This window comes from Scyliorhinus torazame, chromosome 7 (genome assembly GCF_047496885.1).
Source record: "Scyliorhinus torazame isolate Kashiwa2021f chromosome 7, sScyTor2.1, whole genome shotgun sequence".
Lineage (NCBI taxonomy): Eukaryota > Metazoa > Chordata > Chondrichthyes > Carcharhiniformes > Scyliorhinidae > Scyliorhinus > Scyliorhinus torazame.
In genome coordinates this window covers 108,956,210-108,970,349 of record NC_092713.1, presented here as the reverse complement: position 1 = coordinate 108,970,349, position 14,140 = coordinate 108,956,210, and the positions used below count along the sequence as shown (strand labels likewise).

Genomic DNA, 14,140 nt, shown 5'->3' with positions numbered 1-14,140 from the left:
CGGGTGGACGCGTGTCTATCGCAGGCCATGGAGGATGATGACAACCCGCCCTGCGATGAGCTCCTGGCTCTACATCGTTGGACTATGTCTGACCCATGGCCACAGTACCACCATCCACCCGGACCATCCCTGCATGCGGCTGTGACACTGCAGCGCACGGTCCCGTCCTCTGCCCGGGGGATGTTGATGGTGGCCCAGGGGGAAGGGGGCAGACTCACCTGGGGCTGAGGTAAGACCACCCCTCCCACACACACTTGCGCTCAACGTACATGACACGCCCGCACACTTTGGACAGAGCACAAAGGCAGCTTCGGTAGGTGTAACATTGACTTTAATAACCAAAGGAGTTCATGCACGTGCCCTAGCCCCTTAAACTCATCTGTGCCCTGCACCCGTGCCAACTTACTCAGTGTCTAATTGTTTGGCCTTACGGGCCCTTTGACTACGTCTACGTGGTTCCCCAGATGGTACAGCAGAACTGGAGGTGGACTCCTGTGATTCCTGCCCTCTGACACTGGATCCCTTTGGCGGCCGTTTCCTGGGACGTCCTGGCCTAGATGGGCCAGGCTGCGGCCCGGGCGACTGAGATGGCGAGCTGCCAGCCTGTCCTGCCCGTTGCCCGCCCGATGCACCTGGGACGGAAGGGGGGGGAGTCCGAGGTGTCGCGGTGTACCGGGACCTCCCCTACAGAGGGAGCCGGGACGGACCACACCACCTCCTCCTCCCTCAGGGTGCCAGATGGCCCCCAGGCCTCTACATGGGTGGGGGATGCGAACGGACTGGCCATCCGACGCCCCCCGACATCTGGCGCTGCCAGTCCTGGAGGCCCATGCTGGTATCGACAGGGGTCTGCAGGTTTGCAGCCATGGAGCCCAGGGTGTTGGCAAACCCTGTCTGTGACAGTGCGACGCCGGCTCGCACATGGCCACTGGGGCCGATGCCCTCAGCGATGGCCTGCTGAGACTGGGCCATGGCCTGCAGAGACTGGGCCCTGGCCTGCTGAGACTGGGCCATGGCCTGCTGAGACTGGGCCATGGCCTGCAGAGACTGGGCTATGGCGTTGAGCGCCTCTGCCATCTGGCGCTGGCACTGGCTCATGGCCTCCTGTGAGAGGGCAGCCATTTCCTGGGCCACAGACGCCGCCTGCACGGAAGGCCCCAGGCCTCGCAAACCGTTCCCCATGTCTGACACCGTCGCAACCATTGCCTCCACCGCGGACGCCACCCGTGCGGTGTCAGCCTGGGTGGCACGCATGACCGGGACCACTCCCAGCTCCTGGACGCAGGTGGACTCCTCCACCTGCGACCGCGGCCGCCGCAAGCCGCCCGTCACCCTCTTCGCTCATCTCCGGGTCGGTGGTTGCATCGGATCTATGTGTGGGTGTGGTAACTGCAGGAACCCGGGATCCATCTGGGCGGCAGATGTTCGCTTGGCCTGGGCTGCCCTCCGACCGCCCGGTCCCTCTGCTGCTCCTACTTCCACCTGCTGTACCGGGACGGCTGTGTTGTGCGCACCAGTGAGTGTACCAGATGCCTCATCACTAAAGTGCCCAACCGTGGTGAGTGTTTCTGCGATGGTGGAGGGTGTTGGTGACAGCAGTGGCGTTGTGTCGTGCTCTTCGTCCCACTCTGAGTCCATGGCACTTTGGGGTGGGGGTTCGTCTCCACCCATCCACTCTGAGTCACTGTCCGGTATTTCGTCTTCCTGGGTAGTGCTGTCCCGGGTAGTGCTGTCCCGGGTAGGGGTGTCCTGGGTAGTGGTGTCCTGGGTAGTGGTGTCCTGGGTAGTGGTGTCCTGGGTAGTGGTGTCCTGGCTCGGATGTGACGGGGGCCTGTGGCTGCCCCCCTCATCGCTGGGTGGTCACTCCCGCACGTGACGGGGGTGTTGTCTCCCTGTTGCTCCAGGTCTCTCCGTCTCCCGTGGTGTGAGAGGGGCATCCTGCGGTCGTCGCATGCTGGAGGGTCCGGGTCTCTCCGTCTTCCGTGGTGTGCGAGGGGCATCCTGCGGGCGTCGCATGCTGGAGGGTCCGGGTCTCTCCGTCTCCCGTGGTCTCCGAGGGGCATCCTGCGGGCGTCGCATGCTGGAGGGTCCGGGTCTCTCCGTCTCCCGTGGTCTCCGAGGGGCATCCTGCGGGCGGTGTGCATCTGCGGGGATGGGTGCCTGGACGTTTGGTCCTGCGATACACAATGAAGCATGCATGGTTAGACATCAGGCAGTGATCAGGTGATACGGGGGAGGGGGATATAGGGGAGGGGGGATATGGGGACGGGCTGTCGGTGGCTCACTTGCTGGTGGGCCCCCGACCTCTGCATCAGCAACCTCCCGGTCCTCAGGTCCGCCAGCCAGTTCCAGGGCCCTTTCCTCGTGTACGGTCAGTGGCCTCTCATCAGCGGGCCCGCCTCCAGTCCTCACATGCTCCCTATTGTTGTGTGCGCGCTTCTCCTGTGGGGGGGGGGGGGGTGTGGTGGTGGCAGGGGTAAAAGGCAACAGTGTTAGGCAGGTATATGAATGCACGCCATCGGTTGCGCGTGCATTGCAGAGGTTAAGGTTAGGGCTGGATTCACTTGGGGATATGGGGGAGGGGGGGATATGGGGGAGGGGGGATATGGGGGAGGGGGATATGGGGGAGGGGGGATATGGGGGAGGGGGGATATGGGGGAGGGGGGATATGGGGGAGGGGGGATATGGGGAGGGGGATATGGGGGATATGGGGGAGGGGGGATATGGGGGAGGGGGGATATGGGGGAGGGGAGATATGGGGGATATGGGGGAGGGGGGATATGGGGGAATTTGGGGGAGGGGATATGGGGGAGGGGGGATATGGGGGAGGGGGATATGGGGAGGGGGGATATGGGGGAGGGGGGATATGGGGGAGGGGGGATATGGGGGATATGGGGAGGGGGGATATGGGGAGGGGGGATATGGGGGAGGGGGGATATGGGGGAGGGGGGATATGGGGGAGGGGGATATGGGGGAGGGGGGATATGGGGGAGGGGGGATATGGGGAGGGGGATATGGGGGATATGGGGGAGGGGGGATATGGGGGAGGGGGGATATGGGGGAGGGGGGATATGGGGGAGCGGGGATATGGGGAGGGGGGATATGGGGGAGGGGGGGATATGGGGATATGGGGAGGGGGGATATGGGGAGGGGGGATATGGGGGAGGGGGATATGGGGGATATGGGGGAGGGGGGGATATGGGGGAGGGAGGGATATGGGGGATATGGGGGAGGCTCACCCTGCCTGCTCTGACGAGGTCGTTCACCTTCTTGTGGCACTGGGTGCCTGTCCGTGGTGTCAGGGCCACAGCGGTGACGGCCTCTGCCACTTCCCTCCACAGACGCCGGCTGTGGCGTGGGGCAACTCTGCGGCCGTGCCCGGGATACAGGGCGTCCCTCCTCTGCTCCACCGTGTCCAGGAGCGCCTCCACATCGCGTGACTCGAACCTCGGGGCTGAGCGACGGCCAGCCATCCAGTCGGGTGTTGCGGTCGGGTGTTCCGGTCGGGTGGGGGGGAGCTGCGCGGCCTTATGAGCCGTCACGCCGTGCAGCGCGTATGACGCTGCACGGCGTGAACCACTGCGCAAGCGCGGATCCAGTTACGTCGCTGCTAGCCCATTTCGGGCCGGAGACTATCGACCCATTTTTATGACGTGACGCAAGTGGGATTTGCGCCGTTTTTTGCGCCGATCGGCGGACTTTCCGCCGATAACGGAGAATTTCGCCCCAGTAGTCTGAATACCTGGTGATCTCTGTACTCCTCAAAGACCTGGTTTAGTAAAAAAAATCTAACGAGCAAGGATGAGCCTGGTAGCAATGGACACTGGGACAAAGTTTAAGATGGCCTTCGGGAGTTAGGAAGGACAGATAATGCCTGGGAGAGTTGTTATTCTGCAATCAAAGGTACTTGTTTAATCTAAATTTAAAACAGACAATGTTGGAATTCAAGCAATGTACTGCTTATTTGCTTCTCAGTGTATAAATGATCTATGGTTTCTTAATTGGGAGAGTCATGCATCGGAGGCGCACCCTGAGGTAGAACTCTCCCAACATGTTGGAATAAACAATTGTTCTGTATCTGAGACTCCTGAGGTTATTTTGTATAATAATCGTCTCCTACATCACCCACAATTTCTCTTACTTAGAATTTTCCTTGCCCTCCACTGCCTTTGTCACTCCTCCAATTGCTGCCTCTGCCACTCATAGAATCATAGAATTTACAGTGCAGAAGGAGGCCATTCGGCCCATCGAGTCTGCACCGGCTCTTGGAAAGAGCACTCTACCCAAGGTCAACACCTCCACCTTATCGCCATAACCCAGCAACCCCACCCAACACTAAGGGCAATTTTGGACACTAAGGGCAATTTATCATGGCCAATCCACCTAACCCGCACATCTTTAGACTGTGGGAGGAAACCGGAGCACCCGGAGGAAACCCACGCACACACGGGGAGGATGTGCAGACTCCGCACAGTGACCCAAGCCGGGAAACGAACCTGGGACCCTGGAGCTGTGAAGCAATTATGCTATCCACAATGCTACCGTGCTGCACTCGTCCGACTGCTGCCTCCACCTCTCTTCTCACCCAAGTTACTCCTGACTCCAGATTCCAGCATCTGCAGTAATTTGCTTTTACTCCTCTGAATGCCACCTCCCCCATGCTTTTCTCCTCGTTTTTTTTTAAAAAGTTCTTTTGGCCAATCTTTGCATATTTGGGACTTTATGTAGTGAGGAAAATCTCCCAGCTGTGCAACTTTTGAGATACTCAGTGCCTGAGAATTGTGGGCTGTTGTCTGAGATGAGCAATACAGCACGGGAACATGCCCTTCGGCCTTCCACTTCAACTCTGCCATGATGAGCAAAAATTGATTTCAAATGATTCATTACAGCGATGCTCTTACTATCTTTTCTCAGACTCAAAAAACTTTAGAGTAATAATCTACTGCTATTAGGTACTCACTGGTGTCAAAAGTGAACAAATCCACTACAATTTTCTGCCAAGGACTCTCTGGAACACTGTGTGGTTTAAGTGCCTCTTTTTGTTGTGATTTACTGTACATTGGGCACCCTGCGCATGCAATCACCATTTCCCTGATTTGTGCTCCCATTCCAAGCCAATATATTACATCTCAAGCTCTTCTCCTGCATGTTTCTATGTTTTTTAGCACTGGGGAGCTGAACTCAGAGATCGAGCTGCCATTTTGAAAGGGTGCCCTGATCTCTTAAGTGAGCTTGGTTGGTCCCCCACATCCCCCACACACATGGGCACTACCCCACAATCCACAAGTGAGAACACCCCCGCTATGGAGTGCCTGGGGGGACACACCCTCTTCAGGCCCCCTCCAAGCCCCTTTACAGCGCCCTCTCCCTTTCAGGACCCTTACCCGTCACCCCCCCCCCCCAACCTCCTGGAGGCCCCTACTTATATTCCCTGCACACTCTCACCCTTAAACCGCCCCCCCTCCACTCTCCTTTCATGGGCATGGCCCCCGTCAGGCCCTGACCCATAGCAGTGCTACCCTGGTACCCGGGTACCCTTGCACTGGCAGCCTGGCACCCAGGCAGTGCTTCAGCCAGCTTGGCAGTGCCACATGGACACCTTACACTGCCAGGGTGACAGTGCCAAGGTGCCAGCTGGGCATAGCCAAGGTGCCCGTGTTCCAGGGGGAGGGGGAGGGAGCCACCCTGCACTTACCCTGACTACCCAGGGGTCTCTGATGGCCTGGGAAACCTCCGCGGATGCCGTTCCGCCTGGACCACATTTGTGTGGTCCAGCATTGATCGGCGCCTGGTTCCAGCCCTCCTGGGGAGGCCAGTGTATACCAGGTAAGTAGGTTTAAGACCTACTTCCGGGGGCTCCGTTTGGTCATGCCCCTTTTGGGCAGAGTTCCGACTCTGACGCCTTGCGGGCTTAGATGAATCCCGTGAGGTGTGGAGGCCACCAGAAAGCCCGCTGGAGGGCTTTCCTGAGTTTCTCCGGCCACGTTATGCTCTCGCTTGAGCGCAACGCGGCCAGCGAATCGCGCCCCGAGTGTCTGGAATGTACATTTCTTATCCCGGTTTGTAGTTAACTCTGACCTGGTCCTTCTGCTGACACAACAGTAATTCTTGGTGGTGCACATTTCAGGAGCTTTTTAAATATAGCTTCCATAGGTTAATGACCAGCTCTACCTCCACATCTTTGCCATAGACAAGTTGTTGGAAGTGTTCTAGGCCGAACACAATTTGTGTAATTTCCTTCTCTATTTTGGCATAACTGCTGTGTTTCAGTCTTTGCCTTTGAAGCATACACCACTGGTGCCTCCTTTTGCAAGAGGACAGCTGCCAGGTCAGTTTTGAAGCGTCCACTGATATCTTAACTGGCTGACATTGTAATACTTTAACACTGGTGTCTGGGTCAGTGTTCCCTTTAGAATGGTCAAAGTTTCTTGGTGATTTTGTCCCGAGTGCCATTCCACATCATTTTGTAGAAATCCTGAGAGGTGTTGTCAGGTCTGACATGTGCAGAATGAATTCACCAAGATAGTTCACCATGACAAAAGCCTCTCCAAGGCTTTTAAATTGTGGAGGTAGCATGTTCATGGCTACTTCAATTTTACTCTGGTCCTGCTTCAGTTAGCACATGCCCCAAGTACTTGATTTCATGAAGACCTATTTTGCACTTTTCCTTCTTCAACTTGAAATTCTTTTCCCTCGCTCTTGCTAGCACTTGCTTCAACTTGTGGTTGTTTTGTTCTCCCGTGGCTCCCCAGACCAGCACATCGTCAAAAGAGGTTTCCATGCCCTCTAACCCTGCAAACAGCTGCTTCACTGTTCTGTGGAACAACTAAGGTGCTGAACTAATGCCAAAAGGCAAGTGTAAAAACTTATTGTGTCTGTCTGGTGTGATAAAGGTGCAGAGATAGGGGGCGGGATTCTCCGACCCTCCACGCCGGAATCGCGACCAGCGCGGGGGCGGAAAATAGCCGTTCACGCCAGAAATCCATGGACCAGCCAGTCACGCGCGGTCGCCGCGCGCCGGTCGGGGGCTGCTGAAAGAGGCCCCCGCGGCGATTCTCCGCGGGCGACCGGCTGAACTCCCGCCGGCGTGGTTCCAACTTGGTACCACCTGGCGGGAGCTCGGACCCGCGGCCGCGGTGGACGTCCTGGTGGGGGGGGGGGGGGGCAGGGGATCTGACTCCGGAGGAGGCCTCCACGGGGTCCAGGTCCGAGTTCAGGGGCTTCCGATTGGCGGCCACCCGCGATCTGGAGGTTTATCTCCTTCCGCGCGGGCCCGCCGTAGGTCTCCGACATGTTGCTCCGCGCCGGCGGTGAGACGGCAACCACGCACATGTGCTGGCACGGAGACGGCAACCACGCGCATGTGTGTACCCGCGCCAGCCGTGCAGGGCCGCCTTTTGGCGCTGGAGCAGCGTGCAGCACTCCAGCGCCATGCTCGCCCCCTGAAGACCGCTGAATTGCTGGGCCAGGAGCTCCGTTGACGCCGGCGTACATCACTCCGGTGATGTACAGGAGCTGAGTTCAGCCAGCTTGACCTGCCAGAAACCTGAACTAACGTCCAAGATTTAATATTTAGCATCTGCTAGCGTACACTTGGGCCCATGACTTCCTGGTTCCATGTCACATTTAGGGGGTACCCCAATGATGCGCTGGGGAATCCCTCTTGGGAGGCTGCCGCACAAGGGTATAACTGGGAATTGCCAGAAGTGCGAACTTCTTCTGGTCAATTGCACTGGGCTGGGAATCATCTGACAGAAACAATTCAAATTGCTAACTTTGGATGGTTCTGCTAGGTTTACCTTGATGGTTATTCTGAAAGAGTTAGAGGAAAAAAATATCACTTCTAACTCCAGAGTAACTATTGAAAACCTCAGACCCAGCCTCGCACAGGGCACCCCCCCAGATGCACAACCCCGAGGGGACACACCACTGTCGCCCGACCCGACCTCATGATGCAACCCTACCCGTGATGTGACCCAGTCCGATCCCCCCCCCACCCAAAGATTAAACCCCAAACCCCCTCTCGGCTGAGCTCTGGTTGGACTCTGGTCCAAACCCTCCCCCTCCTGTCTGACTTCCCCATCACCTCCCTTCCACCATTGCCTGAACCACTTATCATTTAATTGTCCCCTGTACACCTCCTTTAGGGCAGCTAGTGACATAGAAAGGGGGACGCTCTTTACCTCTCTGTGCCCCAGTTACTCCACGCCGAAGAAGACGGGTGCACACTGTGCCTGTCTCACCCAGCCCAAGTTGTAGCACCTATTGGAGGGTATTCTGCCAGAGTCTGAAGGGGATCCAACCAGAGCCAAATTTGTTTTATAAAGCAAGTATTACTCCTAATTTTAAGCTAGATTAAGATCTGCATGTTTATTTTCTTGTTGCTTAATAGGAAATTGTGAGAGAGATGAGGGGGGAGAGAGATGAGAAGGGAGAGATGAGGGGGAGAGAGATGAGGGGGGAGAGAGATGAGGGGGAGCGAGATGAGGGGGGAGAGAGATGGGGATAGATGGGGGGAGAGCGAAGAGGGAGAGAGATGAGGGGGAGAGAGATGAGGGGAGAGAGAGATGAGGGGAGAGAGATGAGGGGGGAGAGATGAGGGAGGAGAGAGATGAGAGGGGAGAGAGATGGGGGGATGACAGATGAGGGGGGAGAGAGATGGGGGGGTGACAGATGAGGGGTGAGAGAGGTGAGGGGGTGAGAGAGATAAGGGGGGAGAGAGATGGGGGAGGGAGATGAGGAGGGGAGGGAGATGAGGGGGGAGATGAGGGGAGAGGGAGATGAGGGGTGGAGGGAGTTGAGGGGGGAGATGAGGGGGAGGGAGATGAGGGGGGGAGGGAGTTGAGGGGGAGGGAGATGAGGGGGAGGGAGATGAGGGGGAGAGATGAGGGGGGGAGATGAGGGGGAGAGATGAGGGGGGAGATGAGGGGGGAAGGGAAATGAGGGGGGATGGAGATGAGGGGGATGGAGATGAGGGGGCGGAGGGAAATGAACGGGAGGTTGATGAGGGGGAGGAAGATGAGGGGGGAGGGAGATGAGGGGGAGAGATGAGGGGGGAGATGAGGGGGAGAGATGAGTGGGGAGATGAGGGGGAAGGGAAATGAGGGGGGACGGAGATGAGGGGGAGGGAGATGAGGGGGCGGAGGAAATGAGGGGGAGGTTGATGAGGGGGAGGGAGATGAGGGGGGAGGGAGATGAGGGGGAGAGAGATGAGGGGGGGAGAGAGATGAGGGGGGGAGAGATGGGGATAGATGGGGGGAGAGAGATGAGGGAGAGAGATGAGGGGGAGAGAGATGAGGGAGAGAGATGAGGGGGGAGAGATGAGGGGGGAGAGAGATGAGGGGGGAGAGATGAGGGGGAGAGAGATGAGGGGGAGAGATGAGGGGGGAGAGATGAGGGGGGAGAGAGATGGGGGAGAGAGATGGGGGAGAGAGATGGGGGGGGTGACAGATGAGGGGGTGAGAGAGATGGGGGAGAGAGATGGGGAGGGAGATGAGGGGGAGGGAGATGAGGGGGGAGATGAGGGAGATGAGGGGGGAGATGAGGGGTGGAGGGAGTTGAGGGGGGAGATGAGGGGGGAGGGAGATGAGGGGGAGGGAGATGAGGGGGGAGTGAGATGAGGGGGAGGGAGTTGATGGGGAGGGAGATGAGGGGGGGAGATGAGGGGGGAAGGGAAATGAGGGGGGAGGGAAATGAGGGGGAGGGAGATATGGGGGGGTGGGAAATGAGGGGGAGGTTGATGAGGGGGAGGGAGATGAGGGGGAGGGAGATGAGGGGGAGAGAGATGAGGGGGGGAGAGATGGGGATAGATGGGGGGAGAGAGATGAGGGAGAGAGATGAGGGGGAGAGAGATGAGGGGGGAGAGATGAGGGGGGAGAGAGATGAGGGGGGAGAGATGAGGGGGAGAGAGATGAGGGGGGAGAGATGAGGGGGGAGAGAGATGAGGGGGGAGAGATGAGGGGGAGAGAGATGGGGGGGTGACAGATGAGGGGGTGAGAGAGATGGGGGAGAGAGATGGGGGAGGGAGATGAGGGGGAGGGAGATGAGGGGGAGGGAGATGAGGGGGAGGGAGATGAGGGGGGGAGATGAGGGGGGAGGGAGATGAGGGGGGAGATGAGGGGTGGAGGGGGAGATGAGGGGGGAGGGAGATGAGGGGGAGGGAGATGAGGGGGAGGGAGATGAGGGGGGAGCGAGATGATGGGGAGGGAGTTGATGGGGAGGGAGATGAGGGGGGGAGATGAGGGGGGAAGGGAAATGAGGGGGGAGGGAAATGAGGGGGAGGGAGATATGGGGGGTGGGAAATGAGGGGGAGGGGGATGGAGATGAGGGGGAGGGAGATGAGGGGGAGATGAGGGGGGAGGGAGATGAGGGGGGAGGGAGATGAGGGGGAGAGAGATGAGGGGGGGAGAGATGGGGATAGATGGGGGGAGAGAGATGAGGGAGAGAGATGAGGGGGAGAGAGATGAGGGAGAGAGATGAGGGGGGAGAGATGAGGGGGGAGAGAGATGAGGGGGGAGAGATGAGGGGGAGAGAGATGAGGGGGAGAGATGAGGGGGGAGAGATGAGGGGGGAGAGAGATGGGGGAGTGAGATGGGGGAGAGAGATGGGGGGGTGACAGATGAGGGGGTGAGAGAGATGGGGGAGAGAGATGGGGGAGGGAGATGAGGGGGAGGGAGATGAGGGGGAGATGAGGGGGGAGGGAGATGAGGGGGAGATGAGGGGTGGAGGGAGTTGAGGGGAGAGATGAGGGGGGAGGGAGATGAGGGGGAGGGAGATGAGGGGGGAGCGAGATGAGGGGGAGGGAGTTGATGGGGAGGGAGATGAGGGGGGAGATGAGGGGGGAAGGGAAATGAGGGGGGAGGGAAATGAGGGGGAGGGAGATATGGGGGGGTGGGAAATGAGGGGGAGGTTGATGAGGGGGAGGGAGATGAGGGGGGAGGGAGATGAGGGGGAGAGAGATGAGGGGGGGAGAGATGGGGATAGATGGGGGGAGAGAGATGAGGGAGAGAGATGAGGGGGAGAGAGATGAGGGGGGAGAGATGAGGGGGGAGAGAGATGAGGGGGGAGAGATGAGGGGGAGAGAGATGAGGGGGTGAGATGAGGGGGAGAGAGATGGGGGAGAGAGATGGGGGAGAGAGATGGGGGGGTGACAGATGAGGGGGTGAGAGAGATGGGGGAGAGAGATGGGGGAGGGAGATGAGGGGGAGGGAGATGAGGGGGAGGGAGATGAGGGGGAGGGAGATGAGGGGGGGAGATGAGGGGGGAGGGAGATGAGGGGGGAGATGAGGGGTGGAGGGGGAGATGAGGGGGGAGGGAGATGAGGGGGAGGGAGATGAGGGGGAGGGAGATGAGGGGGGAGCGAGATGAGGGGGAGGGAGTTGATGGGGAGGGAGATGAGGGGGGAGATGAGGGGGGAAGGGAAATGAGGGGGGAGGGAAATGAGGGGGAGGGAGATATGGGGGGGTGGGAAATGAGGGGGAGGGGGATGGAGATGAGGGGGAGGGAGATGAGGGGGAGATGAGGGGGGAGGGAGATGAGGGGTGGAGGGAGTTGAGGTGGGAGATGAGGGGGAGGGAGATGAGGGGGGAGGGAGTTGAGGGGGTGGGAGATGATGGGGGAGGGAAATGAGGGGGGAGGGAAATGAGGGGGGACTGAGATGAGGGAGGAGGGGGGAGAAAAAAAAAGCAAATTGTTGTGTTAAAGGATAATTGTAAGCTATTCCTTTTTGGGTGTGAAGTTAAAGAGTTTAATATTCTATTTATAATAAAGTTTTGTTTTAGAAATACCAAAGCCCTATTTTGTCATGCAATCACTCCTGGAACAAATCGTTCTTTCCACACATAAACACATTAACTTAAAATAAACTAAAATATTGGGGTTTCGGTCCAGTATCCTAGCCACGGTTGGGGTCTGATCTGTGATCATAATACCTGCGTGAGATGCTATCAAAAGCCGTTTGATATCTTGCGAATTATTCTACCTTGGATGAGTGACTCTTCAAGCTGTCTAAATTTAGCCTATTTTCTCAGCTCAGTTACATACTGACCAATGTTGTCACTGCCTTGAATGCGCATTAAAAAAAAATCTTTCATACGTGATGTTTTTCTTAGGTCTGCAGTAATGTTCAAACGTTTCCATTATTTCTTCCAGTCATTTTGATTCTAATCACTTTCAAATATGAATGTTTTACAAACGTCTGGGGCTTCTTCCCCTGTTACATGAAAAAAGATGGAAGACTATACCTGCAGGTCTTTCTTATCACTGCCCGTCGCTATGAGGTATAGGCTGAGGCACGGCCGAATCGCCTCCAGTTTGTGGTGAGATTGCCCTGCAAACTAAGCTCTGTTGGTGGTTTCAGAACCTTCATTGTTGCGTTTAGTTTATTTCTGACACCACGCATTATGTATATGATGCAAGCAGACCGACACCATTGCTGTGAACTAACTTTATTAATAGCACATAATATAAAGACACAACTGCAAGGCATCTGCAGCCTTGTTACAACCTTCTCTAATATATGCTATCTGACCTTCGATCCCCAGGTCAGGTGATCCCATATGCAGTACAGAGTGTATCATAACCACATTCACCTATTAACATGACACTTCCTTTGCATTCTTTATGGCCTTATCACCGTACAAAGTTACTTTAAGAAGTTTAAGTATTTGAATTCTCAGATGTTGTTGCTCCTCTACATGATTTAGTTTCTTATTTTCCAAGGATTATGTGGTCTCCTTATGGATTGGGGATTAAACCTGTGACCTTGTCCTGTATGGTTCAGCGTCACAAAAACTGGCATAACCCGTAACTAAGCCAGTAAGTATCTCCAACAAATATTTTTACTTTTAGCTTTTAACAATAACATTGGTGCATTATTAATCATGCACATTCATCAGGGCTGTTACTCGACATTTGCCAATGAAGTGATGGACATGCATATTTAAACAGTCAACCTAATAACACAAACTGAAATAACTCACCATGTCAGCTGTCATCATTTTTGCCACGATATGAGTTACAATCTTTCCAGAAGGTCGTTGTCCTTTTCTACGCCTCAATATTCGTGGAAAGAATGGTCCATGTGCTCTATTATTGACAAGAATAATGAACAAAAGGGACTGAATTCATTCTGTAATTGTAACAACTTTGTATTTAGGTTTTCACAGAAACACAGCATTCTTTTCTATCACAGCTCCATTATATCCTTTTGAGGAAACTTATATTGGTATAAAATTTGTCAGAGCTTAGGTTATCAGGATTATCTAAAGCTTTTTCAAAATGGACGATGTGAATTAAAAAGTTGACATCTTTATTTGCAGTTTTCTCGCTAATACTGCAGAGTCCAAAAATCTGACTGTTTCGTATTTTTTCAAACATTTTCGCATTGACAGCCTTGTTTATTTTATTTTGTAATATAGTAAGATAATTCACATTAGTGTTGAGTGTTAGAATTAAATATTGGTCATCAAACAAATGCCTCATTAACCTGGTGTTTGGATCAGCAGTGGGCTTCATAATGCTGAAACAATAAATATAATCAGGTCATAAAGGGTAGGAAGAGTTCTATTGAAAGTATATTTACAATTCTGTAAAGTCAAGGCTACTGTTATATTCCTTGTCTTGTTCTCCAAGATAGCCAGATATGTAATATTGACAAAGAATATAAAACTAAGATGTTTAAATCAAAACAAATTTATTTTGCACTACTTAATTTGATTAGCTTCGCACACTTTACTGAGTAACATATAATAAAATAATAGTCCTGAATCTGTGATACAGTAATTAATAATCTCTAATTGATGAATTACACTCTAACTCAGCCTCACACTATCCTTCTACTACATTGAAATCTCCATCAGCTTCTCCCTGCATGCCAAGAGACCAGCCTTTATATGAACACTCAGTGATGCCATCTGGTGCTGATATACATATAGGGCGCGATTCTCCACTCCCACGCTGGTTGTGAGAATCGCCTGGGCCGCCAAAATTTCCGGGGACGCCGGTCCGACGCCCTCCCGCGATTCTCCCAAGAGGCGGAAACGGCCCGGTCGGGTTTCGCGGGCCGCAGGCCGGAGAATCGCCGGAGACACCCAAAATGGCGATTCTCCGGCACCCCCGCTATTCTGAGGCCCGGATGGGC

The 14,140-nt window shown here is 55.4% G+C and overlaps 1 protein-coding gene across 1 annotated transcript in view; it reads right to left on the bottom strand.

The window, feature by feature from the left end:
• Positions 1-14,140, bottom strand: part of LOC140426443 (testicular spindle-associated protein SHCBP1L-like) — a 294,116-nt gene that overhangs the window by 94,347 nt on the left and 185,629 nt on the right. Inside the window, exon 6 of the mRNA XM_072511238.1 lies at positions 12,981-13,086. Coding sequence (XP_072367339.1) covers positions 12,981-13,086 — 106 coding nt within the window. The remainder of the gene's footprint in view (positions 1-12,980; positions 13,087-14,140) is intronic.